This window comes from Sinohyriopsis cumingii, unplaced genomic scaffold (genome assembly GCF_028554795.1).
Source record: "Sinohyriopsis cumingii isolate HCF-2022 unplaced genomic scaffold, ASM2855479v2 utg001908l, whole genome shotgun sequence".
Lineage (NCBI taxonomy): Eukaryota > Metazoa > Mollusca > Bivalvia > Unionida > Unionidae > Sinohyriopsis > Sinohyriopsis cumingii.
In genome coordinates, this window is record NW_028316080.1 from 355,177 (window position 1) to 373,243 (window position 18,067).

Below are 18,067 nucleotides of genomic sequence, written 5' to 3' on the forward strand. Positions count from 1 at the left end.
AGTCAGTTATTTATTTGACTCTGCATCTGATTGACAAATCACATAAACTGACCAATGTAAGATGAAATTTGCAAAACGAATCATCCTGGCATCAAGTTCATTAAATTCATGTAGCTGATGCCCATTTAATATGTCCACAATTAATTGAATATTTAAACACTTAAAATGAAATATTCTCAAAACTTATTTGCCCTAGTTTGCAAAAAGCATCCCATCAGTTATTATTTTTAATTATATAAATTTAAAACTTAGACAGATGCCATCAAGGTTATGTCATAATTATCTTGTATCTCTTCATCTTCACTAGCCAATGTTTCGATAACCCCATTTACACTATGTCATATCGAGCAGATATTTCTATGCATCGTTCTTTTGAAGCCACCATATCCAATCAAAATTAATTTGTTCAAATTTGAACACTGTTCCTATGTGATCGAGACAAGGTGAGTACATATCTTGAATGAACTGATAGATAAACAATTTTCAAGTGTCAGTCTATATTTGCACAAACACCTTTCACTCAAATACACATGTAATGGTTTCCCTCTGGTACATAGTCATACTTTCGATGTTAAATGTACAAAGTGTCCTTTTTAGGTCAATTGCTACCACCGTTTTCGGCAGATGTACAATGCACCATGATATTGGTTAGTTGGTATCATATACTAAGGTAGGCAACACATGAAATCCAATAGATGTCACTAGGACAAAGCACCATTATAGCTGTTCAATCCGGCAAGGTGTAGATAGACTTAACCGTTATCGGAAACTTGGCTAGTGAAGATGCTATCTCTTCAACTCCTAAAGATAATAAAATAAATAACGAAACAATGCTCAATCATTTAATAGATTTATTTATTCTTCCAAGTGTCATAGTTGTATACCATTACCCATTCAGAATTATGCATACAAAGTCAGTGTGAAAGGTCAGGGGTAGTGCATATGGCTTCTAAGCCACTCACTGTACAATTAGGGTCAAGCTGCGATAATAATTCACAGAATTTGATAATTAGAATATGTTAACACTTATGTTCTGTCTGTTGAATGTTGATATGTGGAATTGTCTAGTATTCTTCTCTTTATTCTGTATTTTGTTTCTCATCAGGTTAATTGATGATAGAAATGCCAAGGAGATAACTTAATGTTACTTGTACCAGAATTGAGATGGCAGCACCAGCCCCATCAGATAAGGTCAGAGACAAAGAGTACACAAACTGGCTGAAGGTGACATTGGCCCTATGTTATATGAAATCAGGACTGCATACTTTCATACAGAGTGAGGTTGATAGTCTGCATCAGTCTCTGATACACAAAATATATGGAGGTCAAACAGTGCAACTGCCACCTTGTTCCATGTGTGATGCTAGCCATGTGAGACGAAACAAGTTCAATGGAGTTTGGGCATTTCGAAAGCATTGTAAATCATACTGTGAAGTCTGGCTTTATGAACTGTTGAAACTCCATGCCAATCCTAAATCAGAGAAAATATACTGGGGTAACAGTCATGTACCTTCATGGCCTTTCAAGCCATGGGAATGTGCAAAGGTTTATATGCCAAGAGGACAAAAACCTTCCACTGTAGGACCATCTGAGTGTGATGCCCCAGCATTATTGACACTACTGGCCAGCTGTACACACTTCCATCCCAAACTTTCTCAACAAGGCCTGGATCTTACACATAAAGTAAGTTAAACACCTACAAATCTTTTGGCATAGCTTTGGAATTAATATAGGATCTTTTGATTATGACCGTGTGTTACAGAATTTACACATATATGCACCCTTGATTAACATCATATAACTCCATCACTGCCTGCCACAGACTCAGTATCATGGCTGTCATGATTAATGACAGACATTTAATGGATAGATTATATTTTGTATTGCCTCTATAGGCATGTTGAAGAAATATAATTGTGGAACAGTGGTTGTGTACCATATTATGAGGTGCCTACCTGTAGCCCAAACTTTCTTAGATCACAAGGCTTGAGTCTCTCTCAGTAAGTATGCAAACTCTGTTTTGTCAAGATTGTTCAATTAATGCAGGAGCACATCCTGATTAATCTGTTGAGTAGCTTCACAAAAATGCACAGCTACGCAATGCCCTACAATTCCATCATGTGTGAAAGAGGGCTTCCTGTTAATGATTAATATGAGAATACCTTCAGATCTCTCTTCTTTAGAAACAGACTTTTATAAATTGCTTTATGTCTTGTTTTGAAAATAAGATCGTAATGTCTTCCAAGTTTAAGTGAGACATGAAATTGGTAATAAGATGTTTTCAAAGCATTTATGCTGTGCAAATCAAAGGGCCTGTTGGCTAAACAGAGTTAAATGGAAACACATTTAAATGGCCTAAAATGTTGAATAAAACTCACTGACAACCAACAGGTTGTCAGATGTAGATATATAAGTAATAGTTAAAATACCGCCAGCTTGCACAGTCAGGTATCATAATTTTTACATCCGTTGATGAGAGAAAAGTAATTAGAAAATTGGTCTATTTTATACATTTTGTTACATCATCATCATCATTTTCTTTGAAGCAGACGTATTTAATTTTAACAATGTTCAGAGCAACAAAATGCATCATTATAAAGCTATTAAAGACAAAATAACATATAACCAAAGGGTAGGAAAACACATCTTTAAAATTTTGCAAACTATTGGACCCAGAAATATTCGTCAAGCATATAACTCATTTTGTCCACCAAACAGTGTACCATTTATTGTCCTATAGAATTACAAGAAAGACACCAGCAAGGAAATAATAGCCCATATATAATAAAATTTGCTGAAACCCAGTTATTACACAGATATAACCCTTTAATAAAGGTTCATATTTTGAAACTATGAGTCTTTATTTCAGTGTTCTGAATTGCATGTTAGCAACATTATATGCAGAATCCATTGGGTCCTTTTATTGTGGCACTCATACAGTTCTCAAAACATCATGACTGCAGCACATGAAACGGCCTTAAATCATGAAAACATGTGTAGATATTTCCATTTGACTAGAAGCACTTTCAGTCATTTTTAATGTCTGTGGTGTTCCGAAGTTGTTGTATGCAGAACCAAATGTGACTATGATCTGAGGAGCATCAATTTTCTTCACGTAGCGAAGTTTCGTCTGAATCAAAGGAAACATAGTTAAATTAAATCATTGGTTGTTGTCATTTTAATGTTAGAATTGGTGTTTCTGAAGAAGGTATGTCCATTCACTGTAGATTTATATTGGCTTGGGTTAATCTGTAAATATGGCGGTTACATGGCCTGCTGCATTTCTTGACCAACATACCGTATTACAGAAACATGTCAAGAATCCTATGTTTATAACACTTTATCTTAATTTCTAGTCTTCACACAGACAGGAAATATAACAGGTCTAGACTGGAGGGTTTCATAACAACTGTCTACACAGGACACTGATGTATGTTCTCAAACAGAACAATACTGGTTCACACAGGGACAAAATTATGCAAGCCAAAAAGGGCTAAATATTTGCACCCACATGTCCACACAGGACTCGAATATTTCTGCCCACACAGGATAGACATCTGCATCCACACATGTAACAAATACATGTCCACACAGCACTGAATGGTACCTCTTACTTTTTTGTCCAGTTCAACATGGTGTAGTACAACAGCTAGACTATCTGGGTTTACACAAGCGACATCCTGGTACCTTGATAACCAAGCTAGCAAGCCACAGTTAGCTAATTGTTCATCTCTACATGATTCAAAATAGTTAATATTCAATTAAAAATTGGAAAATGCCTATACTGCTTCTAGCGCTAGAAATTCTGGAGCAAGAATGCCTCGTAGTACAGGTCAGTTCTTTATATGTGCTAACCTTGTTTATCCAACAGGTGCAACACAACATACAACATATTGTGCTTCTAGAGTAACTTGTCATGTATAACTAGTTGCAAGGTATTATATAGATATATACTTAGTTGTGTCTCTCTGTGCATATCTACATGCATATTGCATAGTTGTACACAAAAAAGACATTAATGATAAGCTTCATATATTAATTATCAATTACAAAACTGCTGTAAGGGCATGTTCCGACTAGGTACATTGCATATATACAGTGCATTATGGGTACATTGTCTATATTCATGTACTGTATTGTATGTATATTGTCTATATACAGTACATTGTAGGTACCTTGTGTACATACAGTACATTGTAGGTACCTTGTGTTCATACAGTACATTGTAGGTGCATTGTGTACATACAGTACATTGTAGGTACCTTGTGTACATACAGTACATTGTAGGTACCTTGTGTACATACAGTACATTGTAGGTGCATTGTGTATATACAGCAAATTATAGGTATGTTGTATATTATGAGCAGATGGGAGGGTGAATCGGCCTCTTTTTAGAAGAGTCTTCTTTCAAAATAAAACGTCATACAAAAAAAATGAAAAATATAAGGTCAGTAATGCCAAACCAAAACCTACAGACTAAAACCAAGAGTTTCTCAAATTGGGTTAATTAGGTTAGCTGATTTTGTTACCTCATCTTTGTTGTTCGTGTTTTCAAATTTTGTATGCATGTTTTTGTTTACCTTTCGGACTCTCATTCATGGTTGCACCCTCCCTGCTTGTATCTTTTTATCTAAAAATTGTATCAAGACCTATACGATTTATTGTTATAAATCCGTGTGGGTTAGCTTGTGCTTTTGAAAAGAAGTTTTTGAACTTATCCATATCGATATCCCCTGAACACCAAATCTGATGAATGTTTCACAGAGTATGTGTATCAACTCCATTAAACACAACTAAAATATTGCAGTTATCACTGATTACTTTAGGTATTTGTGTATATCTCTGAGTACATAAATAACGTCTGTATTTTTATGACTGCCTCGAGAAAATATCCGAGCTGGATTTGATTGTTTCTCCAGCATAACATCATCATATACTACGAGATTATTAATAAGTCCATCAAGGTCATCTATGGATGGGGCTTCATCAGTATCGGTGATAAAATCAGTAATATCATTGCCGTCCTTGTCCAATAATTTTGCATTTTCATTAAAATCTTTTAGCACATCGTAGCATCACTGATCATCTACAGATGGTGCCACTAAATATAATTTATCCCACTTGAGTCATCTCATTATCAGATTAAGCAGTAATTGCATCTTACCAGACCCAGATGGACCTACGATAATTGCTCTGATAGAATTTGGTATTGCTGGATGACATTTTACTGGCTCTTTGTTTCGTGTTGCTGTGAAATCAGTGATTTTCATGTTGTAGAAATATAATAAATAATATGAATTTATATTGCGTTCGATGCAGATCACCCACTTTCACAAGTGGATTAACACCAATAATAACAAAAAATAAAAAGCGTGCATTTACAGGCAAGTGTGTGAAATGTGGTACAAGCAAATACAAATTTATTTTGTCTTGTATGAAACCAGGTGGTAATATTGCTGATTTGTTAGGAAAATTACCAGGAGCTCCATGGGAGAAAAGTATCTTCCTGGATATAATTATTGTGGAACTTGACTTGATATCCGACTTGATGAGCGAGATCAACCAAGACCTGGAGAGTATCCAATAAATGTGATTGATCAAGCATGTCACATTCATGATATAGTATAAAAATAATGATTTACAACAATGACATATTGCATATGTGAAGTTGATTCACTCATTAGATTCCATAAAAAATAAATCTCTCTGAGAAATACTTCCTAGCTTCCTAGTGAGATCTGAAATGAAAGGTAAGCCAGTATATGGGGCCAATAATTAATCAACCAATTATTATTATAATATAATCAATTTATTATAGCCCAAGAGGATATTGGAGGGGTAGAGCAGCGATTAGTAAACTTGCTAATGGAGCCAATGTCACAAATACTGTTGCTGCAAATTGGTTAGCACGACAGGCACTATGGCAGCTATATTTACCACCACCTAAAACAATTCAGCATGCACATTCTGATGTCAGCACTCCCAATGAAGTTCATCAAGCAGATATTTTATTTTTAGCACATGATACCATTAAAACTGATAGGCGTCAAATCATATACATACAAATATGCATTGACTGTCATTGACATTGCAAGTAGATACAAAGAAGCAGAACCACTGTCAGCTAGAACATCAGCTGAAGTTGTAACTGCGTTTGAAGGAATTTATCAACGAGGACCCTAGCTATGGCCACATTTACTACAGATTGATCCTCTGGCAAGGAATTTCTTGGTTCATTGTCATCTCTAATACAAAAACATAGATTAAAATCAGATGACGACATACCACAAATCATTGCGATCAGGCGATCGTTGAATGATTTAATCAAACACTTGCTGAGCGATTGTTTGGATACCAGTATGCGAAGGAAATAATTCAGAAAGACAAGAGAGCTCATGAATGGGTTGCAAGACTACCAAGTGTGATAGCTGTGTTAAATAATGAAATCACTTGTGCGATTTCTATGAAACCTACCAATGCAATCACAAAACAACATATACCAATACAATGACATTACTTTTCAAAACAACCAGTACTATGTAATGTGACTGTGAGGTACATTTATTTATATGAACCTGATGAACTTAAAGGTGGTAAAAAAGAGCAACTGATCTTATTATGGAGTTTGACAACACATACAATTTCCAGTGTGGTAAGATCCACAGGCAGACCTGCAATCTACAGAATAGATTCAACTGCTCCTCAGCATGGATTTGTACGTGAACAATTACAAGTAATTTCTGAAGACACACACTTACCACCACATTCACTTTTGTGAACTATCGCCTCGACATCGATTACACTCAAGACAGGTCAGCATCACATTTTCGCGTGGGTGACCAAGACTGCTATTAATTCTATCTACAGTAAACTTTTTGGATTATTATTTGAATACTGCCACAACATTACTGTATTACAGCTTGCACAATAATTATTCAACACTGTTTCAGCATCATGATAAATTCAGCTTCGAGATCAAAGTCGTGCCTATTTTTTTTTGTCACACTGAGAATTTTGCCTTTATTATTACCTATCCTTTTGAACAAGTAAGTTATGGTGATTTTGCACCTTGTACAATTAAACATGTGTAACTTTTCATAAATATTACCTCAATTTGTAGGATCGCTTATATCATTGAAAATTAGTATCTTGTGAGCACGTGATTCAACATAAATGAAACAGCTGTTAAAGACTAGCTGAAATGTTATCTGGAAGAATGCAATTTGGTCAAAACAATGAATAAAGCAAACTCTGCATCTGATACATTTGGGAATAAATAAGGATTTAAGTGATGCTATGCACACTTTGCACTGTGTAGGTACTGTATATTATAGTTCAGTCTGGTCTACCAAATAAACTCAATCAACCAGTGAATTATGAAGTCTGTATTTACCTTTATTTAATTTCATGTTGGAGAAATCAGAAAATATGCACATGCAAAATAATACAAAATCCAAGTACTTTATAACAGTTTAATAAGTTTCGGGTCACCGAAAATGATTTTTTTCGTATCCCAAGATTTACCGCTATTACAGTAGTCAACAAAAAGGCTTAAAAACTGTCATGTTTTGACATTGGCCCGCAAATAAGCTGACCCCCTTCCATTTCTTTTTTCACCTAAATTATTTGGCTTATATGTGAGTATATACGGTAATATAGCCTTTTTCATTAAATACATTTATTATTATTATTATTATTATTAATTTGATCACAACATATGAACATTAATATGTATATATTGGATATCTTGGAAATATTTTTGCTATTTTCTTTTTAGATGTATCTAGAGATGCACAGAAAGTGTATGATATAATGGGTGACATCATCTTAACTACCAATGCCTAAAATCACAATTTGTGCATCCCCTTTTAAACTGGCATTAATAATTGTGTCGACTTTTTATTGATAATTTCAGATTTGTACAATACGAAACATCGTTACGGTAAGTCCTGAAATCAAACTTTCAGATGCAGACAAAACGAGTTTCATACAACAAAATCATACAGTTGTTAGAAGACCCTGTCCATCTCAAGCCATTAGAGGATTGTAAAGCTGCAGTTGAAACCATCCGAAAGGTACATTTTTATTATGTTTATCCGTAGATTCTGTAATGTCTTAAATTAAGATTGTCAGCAAAATATCATATATTTGTTGGAACATCCTGTTTAACTCAAGTTATTGGAGGCATGTAAAGCTGCAGTAGGCAACATTTGCAAGTTACATGGTGAGGCCCCAGGTGGCAAATTGGCCAAAGGCACTCACCTTTATAGATTAGGTCTCAGGTTCAGCCAATATGGGTATGCACGAAAGCTTGCCAGTATCTTGCCTTGGGTTGGTGTCAGCCTCTTCCTCCACTAAATATAATGGCCATCATGTATTAATATGCTGTAAAATGTCCTTAAATCCCACCAAACCAAACCATCATGACTGTGTGACCAAATCAATTATTGATTAGATGTGAAAAAACTCTTACATCATGATTAAGTGACCGATTAATTATTGGTTATATGTGATCAAAGGTGGACGCAACATGACTATTGGGCTTCGTGAGGCCAAGTAGTCAGAGGTACTGAACTTTACAGATCACTCTCACGTCTGCCCTCTGTCCACACGAGTTTGAGTATTGGCTAGACCGATGTGGGTATGCAAGAAAGCTTGCCAGTAGCTTGCCTTGGGTTGCTGGTTCTTCCCAGGCCTTTCCTCAACCAAATATAGTAGCCATCATGTATAGCCTATAATATACTTGAAATGTATAGTATGTATATCTGTTTTCTGTATCTCATAGTAGGATTCATATCAGATCATACTATTTTTAGAAGATGATGTCAATTGAGAATTGTAGAGCTGCTATTCACTGGAAAAACCCACAAGGTACATATCGATTACAAATGATCATTGCAGAATACCAGTTGCAGAAACAAATGCTTTTAAAAAAGTAAATTGCTTAATCTTGTGCTTTTTATGGAATGAAGTTTTGGAGGGACTAACATACACACGTATCAGGTGCTGGGCATGCGTGAATGATGATTGTCACTGCCACACTGGTAGTCATATTATATTTAAAAATAGGTGGCAGATATACAGAAAGTAGAATCGAGGTGCTTGTGCAAGTATAGATAGCAAAGGAGAGGAGGGAATATGTCCATCTTGGCATCATTGAGTCTGAGTCGTCTGAAGACTCATTTGATCTTGAAAAGGTAGGGCACCTGCACCTGTTTCCAGAAACTTGGAACTGGATTGGTACTACAGAATATTTGCAAAGCCAAGCAAAAGTTTGATGTCAGCTATTATTGCATGCTTCACATCAAAGTTTTGAACCATTAAGATGGGCAACTGTCTGATCCTTACCAGCAACATGAGCAAGCAATCATTGGATCTTTGTGTACAGAGAATCTTTATCTGTCATATGTTCATTTTTGGAATGCATACAAGTGGGATATGATGAACAAGTTTTAACCAGGTAGGACTGTGGCAGCTGTGGTTTATACATTAGCCTGACCCTATTACCCATCCTCCCTGACAAATATCTCAACTACATAGTGCAGCTTATGGTAGTTTATAAAAGCCAGCAGAGGAATAGCCGAACAGCTGCTAGAAGTTGGTTATATGGGAAATGTAGGTCTATGAAACAGATGCAGCTGTTGGTGACAAAGCCAACCTCAAAAAAGTCTCAAGTTGGCATTATACATGAGGGCATTGCTTCTGAAGACATCTACAACAGTGGGCACATTGTAGAGTTTAATGAGTTTAATGCCAGGGAGGCCATCAAGAAAATTACATGAGATGAGCCAACAACCATGTGAGTAATAGGCAGAACCAAACAAATACGAACAAAAATGTATAGAGCTGTTTTTGATGGCAGATGGCTCCTATTTTACAGCACGAGAGTAGAACGAGCAGACGATCAGAGTTTGTAGCCGATACACAGATTCCACTGTGGAGCTGATGACCAAAGTCTTTAATGAAGCCTTAGCCATGGCTAGCGCAATGATACAGTGAAAAGAATGACACTCATGCCTTCAACCATGTTGGAGGACTTTCAATGATATTCATCAGGTTTGTGCACAGAGGGCTCTGGAACAGCCCAAATGGGCCAAATATGGGAGAGATTGTAAGCCTTGAAATGGTCACCAATTATCCTGGCAGCTTTCTAGGGATGGAAGAGTTTTGAGCAGTTGTTGCAATGGACCTGATGCCCTGAAACCCCCCCCCCCCCATAATTCCAGCTTGGTTTCACTACCTTCTTTGCAAACCTCACAGAAAAGAAGGTAAGTCAGTCTGCAAGAGTCATGGCTGGGCACCCATTGTGCTGCTGTGAATTATAGTTGAGACCGGCATACTCACATATCTCAAGGTAGGTAAAGCCACCATCTCTTACAAGAAACAAAGTTCAGAAGACAACATAAGTGGGCACTTTATCATTCTCAAGTTCTCAAACAATTCTAGGCATATGACATGCCAGCTGGTAACTGACCAGGGAGAGTGGGATTATTTGTTGTGCAGTTCCTGCGAGACTAGTGCCCTGGTTGGTTTTGACAGAGTACCTGTGGGACACATTATCACATACTACAACGACACTCAGTTACAGTACAGTATTAAGATACAAAGGCATTGGCCTCATCAGCGTGCCACAGAGGTTGTGTGGGTTGCTGTTGACTCCATTTACATCAAGCACATGCTGATCGCCTGATTGGAGGGTGTCAAAGCCTACTATGTTAAGGAGCCCTTCTGCAAGGATTGTGTTGCCTTCCAGTTTAATGTAGATGGCATATCAAGGAGGAAAATCTTCTGGCCCCAGTTGACATTGCCATCTACATGCCCAAACCCTGAGTGTTTGGCCAGTTAAAATACTGAATTGTTGGATTTCATATCGACATTACTAGTGACACACTGCCTTTTCTATCTCAGCGATGACAGTTGGAACTTCTCTGATCTTGGCCTTGACCTTCCTGCTTGAAAAATATATGCAGGGTTCCTGTGCCTCCTGATATTTACTGGAATCCAATGAAATTTGAATTTAATGAAAATATCCTGAAAACCACCTCAAAAATTACTTTTTGTCATAAAATTTCCTGGCATTACAGAGTTACATCTCTTGAGGAGACATGAGAATAAGTGTATATTGGTGTTTTCTGTCTGTTTCTCTCTCTGTATCCCACTCCACACATACATACAAAAGAATTGAATGATTTAATAAATTGTATTTTCATTTGAACTTTACCAGATAAACAAAAGAGCAAGCTCATGGTATTCTATAATACATTCATTACCAAGGCACCTATTATACATTTCATAATAATTTATTATTCATCTGTCATTCTGCTTTCAGTTTTTTCATGTGACTAGCAAGCTTGGGTTTCTCCAACTTTTCTGTAAAGATTTTGTCACATTTAAACAATCAAAGAATTTCGTTATTTTTATGGTAAAGAAATTGTTTCTGGTTCATATAACGTAAGATTAAAAAACTATAAAGTACAGGTCCCTGAAAAGTTTATGCCTCATGCAATGTAGAGTATCAGCAAAGTTTGTGCATTATTGCATTGCATTATGTTATCTGAAATTTGGTTTGTATGAATAAGAAAAATAACTACAATTACTAGGAAACAACATTGAATAAGTCCATGCCATGCCATGCACTCTTTCTCTCGATTGATACTATTTAGAATTTACTCCCTCAGGCAATAATAGCAACCCCATTTTCTCAACACTATATGAACTCTGCAGTAAATGGCAGATGTGACGCCACAAGAAAGCTTAGAGTTCAGAGCTGTTCTTTACGAGAAGCTGTGGTTGTTCCCAGGGCTTGAAGTGATACATCTGTGTTGTGTATCAATGCTATTCACAATACACAGTCTGTGATAGGATATATTATTGATACACATATTAACTTCAAGGTCTTTCCATCTTTAGAAGGTCTGTCAGCGATAGGTGGTGCCCTTTTATGTGTTACATTGTTTGTATTTCCAGTATGCAGATTACAAACAGACATTTATCATCTATTAATCTGCCATTGTCATCATGGCAAGATGACACTAATACTTTCAAAAAGACTACTTGTTAGTTGTCGGTAATTTGTATTCAGCAATTTAGGCCATTTATGTCTGGTCCATTTGATTAGATACAGGACTCACTTTAGCCACCAGACAGAGGTATTTCAACCAAATACTTATTTTCATTCTTCTTTTCATTCTTATTTATTTAATTTATCTTAATCCCGATAGTAAAATATAGTTCTGTAGCTCATAATCCCTCATGGTTATATTGTTTGAAAAAAGAAATGAAAATTGCATTCCACTGTTAAATTGTCTGTATTTTAATTTGGCGCGGTGTTCTGCCTTTTCTACATTTGCTGATAGGTTGATCGACTGGCATGCCATCTGCTCTCCAGCATGGACATCGGACTCATATTTAATACCATTTTCACCCTCAAAATTACCCACTGGCGTCTCTGTTAACACTTTTTCCCGCTCTAGTAATCTGATATACTTCAAAAATATAAAGTAAATGTCAACTATCATCAGCCAATATTTGCCAAATGAAATCATTGTTTGAAGATGAACCACCATAGAAATCAGCCATTTAGGGCTTTCTAGGTAGCCCGTATTTTAAACAAACCTGTAAAACTTCTTTCCAGTTTCAAACTACACCATAATGGCTACAAATTTAGTGTAACAGACATTTATGTCACGTGACTTCCATTGAAAATGGTGAGATCCAGGCCAGATTTTGTAAATGCTGTAGTTCTTCTCTGTACACAGTTGGTTCTGACCCTACACCAAAATACAGATGTCCATGGGGTGGCAAGGGTCAGGAAACTCAAACTACTTTTTGCCAAACAATCTATTGGGATAAAATAGTTACAATGGAATTGGCATGGGGAAAGGGAGGGGCAGTATTACGAACCATGTCACTTGGTGTTAATTTGTTGAGTTTGCTTTAATTGATAAAAGTACTTGGTGTTAATTTGTAGAGTTTATTTTAATTTACAAAAATGAGTGCGTGTTCCTGTAACAGCTGGCTCGGGAATTATGAATTATCAATTTAAAGAATAATGAGGCAAGTGTCTAATAAATATTGATGACTGCGGAATAATAAAATAACTTGCATTTGTTAAGTATCATTTATATCTGTATTACTCATCTTGTATTGATGTTATCGATACAGCAAAAGTATCAGTCCATTGATATATTGATCAATCATTTGACCCCTAGTTTTTCCATCAGTACACATTAAGAGATGATGGTAAGAACATTTTCTTAAATTTCTACACCCTCTCCATGCACCCTCTAACCTTTGTATTTTGAGAAACACGAAATCATGTGAACTGTGCTGTAATAGTGAACAAAATAGGAATATTATATGTTTTGCTCATTTTTCATATTTTTATCTCATTTCCATACTATTTTGTTTCATTACTAATAATCAGTGACCCACATTCTGTTTAAAGATGGCATTGCAACACATCCTGCTTTGTATGAGATTCCTGGCAGACCATTCTCACACTGTGTTAGACATTTGGACAGTTATGATACAGTGGGACATCAGATTGCATCTCTTACCACAAACATGGAATTCACCAAAACCATGCAGTAACTTTATCCAGGGTCAAGCAACATTATATTACCTTATTTCAAACCCAACTGCCCTGAAGTGGAAAAGTGAATAACTTAGCTTATCATTCATAAGAATCCAAATATTTGTTGTGTGTTTGATAAGCTGAGACATGAACCAAAATTGCAATCATGGCACAAACTGGACCTCGTATAAGGCCATTACTAAATAACCACAAGAACAAGTGAAGTTTATGAATACCAGAATAAATTTAAATGCAGATATATTTCTGCATATATCTTGTGTTTTTGTTTTATATTGTGATCTTGATATAGTTTAGTATTGACGGTCGGGGTGTATGGAGTTATTGTCATAGTTATTTTCACTAATTCATGTCCATATTCACTAATTGTTATCCCTTTTTTCACTAATTGTGAGCCTGGACGGTTGGTTGCTATACATTAGGTATTCAAATTGCGTTGACACAAGTTCCAAATTCTGCTGCCCACAATTTTATTTTCTGAAATCACTGCTCTGAGTGCACTTGGTTTTCAGTATACAGTTCTCGATATATTTCAAGTACCATACACAAGCCATCTTGTTATAAATGAAAATGAACACTTTTGATAGAATATTGTTTCTTGAAGTTGGAATTCACTGAAACATGAATTATGCAGAAAATAACAAAGTTTAGAGGTTGACATATATGTGGAATGTATCCTGGTTCACCAAAATTTAATTTTTGTTTTTAAAATTAGTTTTACACTATTTTGTTATTGCTATAGATACCTAAGAAATACACCTTTGTACATTAAAAGAAAATTTAGTGATATGCTGTAGTTGTTGTACAGCCGTAAAGACTTAATGTATGTTGAAATATGACTTTTCCATGCATTGCTGTTAAAATTGATGGGTAGATGTGATGGCACAGTCATACAAAATAATTTTGTTAGGTCAGTACTTTGTGTGCAGTAGCAAGCAATTTAGTATTATCAGATAATGATGGCCAAGATTCAGTAATGTTTCCAAAAACAATTAAATTCAAATTTTAACTGATTTTTAGAAATTTCCATCTTAAATACAAAAGTATATTTCAGGAAGAAACCTGAAACACATACCCATATACATTTTGAGGCCTTTTAGAAGTTTTATTTAATATGGGTTGAACATCACAACAAAAATAAGTTTACACAGTTGGTTATAACTTACAGATGCTCACAAATTTAGAATTAACTTTCCCAGATCTTCTGTCTACTTTAGCTAATATTAATGTGTGCATGTCTCTTTACAGATTGATAATGATTTGGATTTATTCAGCAACATTGACCTGGAAGTGAAGGCCTTGAGTGCAAGCATAAATGAAGCTGGACATCAATTGGACTCCTCTAAACAATCACAAGATGGTGAAAAGGAGTCACTTATGACCATGATTGACGCCAGTGAAATAGATGTTCAGTCACTAAAAGGGAAGACAGGCACTGGACTAGAGCCGACAGGTAAGAAACACTAGATATATTAATCATTAACCCCCGTTGTCAGTCTCTGGAAGTTACGTCAACAAGTGTACTCTCACGAACAGTTGAGAATTCTGTTATCACTTTTCCTTACTACTGTATTTTTATATTACTTTTGCACCTTATTAGTTTCATCTTTTCTAAAATATAAAATATCAAGTTTACACATGCAGTTGCAGGTAATTTGCAGTTTGCTTTCTTGGGCACAACATACATGCAGGTTAGTTTTCTGTCTCACTGTTTGATGCAGGGCTGTAGAAAACAGTTCACAAAACATAAAGCATAGTTGCATCAAGGTTTTGGCACAAGATCTAGCAAAGTGTCAGTTCCCTTGCAGCATGCGTATCTAGGACAAGTTCTGAAACTCATGCATTCCAAGGCTTTTCACGAAAATGGTGCTGCTTAGACATCCATATGGTCACCACAGCAGCCAACTTAAAAAAATGTATTATCGCTACACCTCCTGAATTCAACAATAAAACTATCCCAGAAGCAAGTGAGGAAATTCGGTACAAAGTGTTGGAGGAACATGGTGATACAGGAATCGAGTGGTATGTGCGAATGTTGAGAGATAAAATTGAATACACAGAGACACCATGAACCAAGGATGAAAGTAACTTAGACCCCAAAAAATATATGTTCAAAAATATATGTCCGATCGGCCGATCATCTCTGTTTTTCAGTGGCAACCCTAGTGTTTTTCCCCTTGCTAAAAAAATATACCAAAACTTCTGACATTGATTTGTACAGCTGAGCCAATTTAGCCCAGTATTTGAAGGACTTAGTAAATTATATATATTTGTCATTATATTATATATGATTTTTTTTAATTAAAAAATTAGAAGTTTGAATCTTTTTTTAAAATTACCAAAAATTGATTTGTGCATCTAACTGAGCTGGTTAGCCCAGTACCTGATGTGTTTAGTACATTATGCATACTAATAATTCATTTTATATATATATATATATATATATATATATATATATATATATATATATATATATATATATATATATATATATATATATATATATATATATATATATATATATATATATATATATATATAATTTTTTAAAAACCTACCTACCTACCCTAATTTTAAAACCACTATAATAGGAAAGATATTTTTATTTTGCTTTATAACAAGTCTGGTCATGCAAGGCACAACAAAAAATTAACTAGTCAAAAAACTCCGATACTGATTTATACCTGAACAGCAAACTCAGAAGTCCTTTGATTGCAAGATTTGTCATAAAATCTACAGTAATATTCATTAGTATCATCCAGTCATGATAATTTTTATGATAAAGATGATGTAGATCATGTGCAGAATACATATGAGCAAAGGAAAAGGTGCAGTGATGAAAATGAAAAAGAGAAATGACACAGGAAGTTGATATGTAAATAGAAAACAGAATTAAGTTACGTGCACTGGGCACGCTTCAAAACTGAGAATCTAACTAGACATAAGTGGTCTCGAAAGATTTAAGATTGAATGCAAGCTAGTGTGACATGGTGAAACTAACAAATGATAAGAGGCCTTAGGAAAAGAGGATGACCCGCTTCATGAAGGATTTTAACTGAGTGTGACGTGTTTCCAGATGTAAACGCACTCCATTATGCCCATTACAATCATGTCCATATAGAAAGCAGTATGGATGTGAAAATAGTAGTCAGTTGCAGAAGAAAACGTCTGTTCTCGTTTATTTACATGTATAACACCAGCTGAAAGAATCAAGTGACCGACAACGATGATTTTTGAGTTAATTATGTAACTATAATGCATAAAGAAAATTGCACAAGTATGAGAAAAACAGAAGAAAAAACTTCTCTCAGAGAAAACTGAAAGTTAGTCTATTCAGATGATTTTACATGGGTGGAGATTGCTGAAGATCATTTTGTGGATGTACAAAGAATGCACAATGCCCATGACTGAATGTTCAAATACATTTACTCTCTGGACATATCATCCTGTTCTCAGATAGTGTATTAATCTAGCAGTGATGGAGATTGAAGAAGACTTGCTAGATAACACAGTGCTGTTTACTTTTTAATCAAATATTTGAGGAGTTGTCAGTATTTTGTCTCTGATGAAAGTCACACAAACTGTAGAGGCATCTAGGTTGCTTTTTGGCGAAGAGATGCCACAGCATGTTTCATGCAAATTCCACCTCAAGCACTGTTTTCGACGCCATGCAAATAATTCACAACATTTTGTATGTTGATACCAGTTTGCATTGGTATATGTAACTTTATCATAGACATGGGGATTTTAACGTTTTGTTTAATGGTTACATGACAGACAGTCAGACATTTTAGTGCTTTCAAACCGGCTAGTGCACTGTTATCCATCCTAGATAAAGTGGATCATTCATTAAGCATCCGTCAGTGCTACAATGCCACATGTCACTTTCAGAAGGTGACCAAGAAGATGCAGTGTGTGTCATGAATGAGAAATTATATAATTGTGTGGAAGATTAGTAGCAGCAATGAAAGGAAAGCTCAGGAACACAAGGCATTTATGAAAGGCCTGTGCTGCTGAATTGGACGAAACTTTTGTTCTAGTAGGGGGAAGCATCATTGTTCAGACAAGGTGAAAATCTCTTCATGTGCAGACTGTTCTGCAACCTTTTCACGTAATTTTATTTTCAATCATTCTAAGTCTGAAAATGTCTTCTAGATATGGGAAAGTGTATGCTATCGCTAAATGTATTTTTTCAATAGAAAAGAAGAATAGCAGACTTCAAATATGACCCAATCTCAATGTTTAAAAGCAATGAAGATAACATCTTTCACCATTCAAACCTGGATTTGAAACAAAATGAGATTGTCAGTCACTTATGAAGGAGAGACACAATAACAGAACATGATCAGTGAGGTCCTACATGCGTTGCTACATTCTTATCCTCTACAGTCACCATCTCCATCCCACCAAATGATGATGATGAAATGTGAATATTTGAACATCAAACAAAGTATACTGCCTTCTTCCATCACA

At 35.6% G+C, this 18,067-nt stretch overlaps 1 protein-coding gene across 1 annotated transcript in view; it reads left to right on the forward strand.

Moving 5' to 3' along the window:
• The first annotated feature begins 1,567 nt into the window (after positions 1–1,567).
• The window catches only part of LOC149771375 (uncharacterized), a 60,027-nt gene continuing 43,527 nt past the window's right edge, over positions 1,568–18,067 (forward strand). Inside the window, exons 1-3 of the mRNA XM_089948537.1 lie at positions 1,568–1,683; positions 7,916–8,075; positions 14,843–15,047. Coding sequence (XP_089804663.1) covers positions 7,968–8,075; positions 14,843–15,047 — 313 coding nt within the window. The 5' untranslated portion in view covers positions 1,568–1,683; positions 7,916–7,967. The remainder of the gene's footprint in view (positions 1,684–7,915; positions 8,076–14,842; positions 15,048–18,067) is intronic.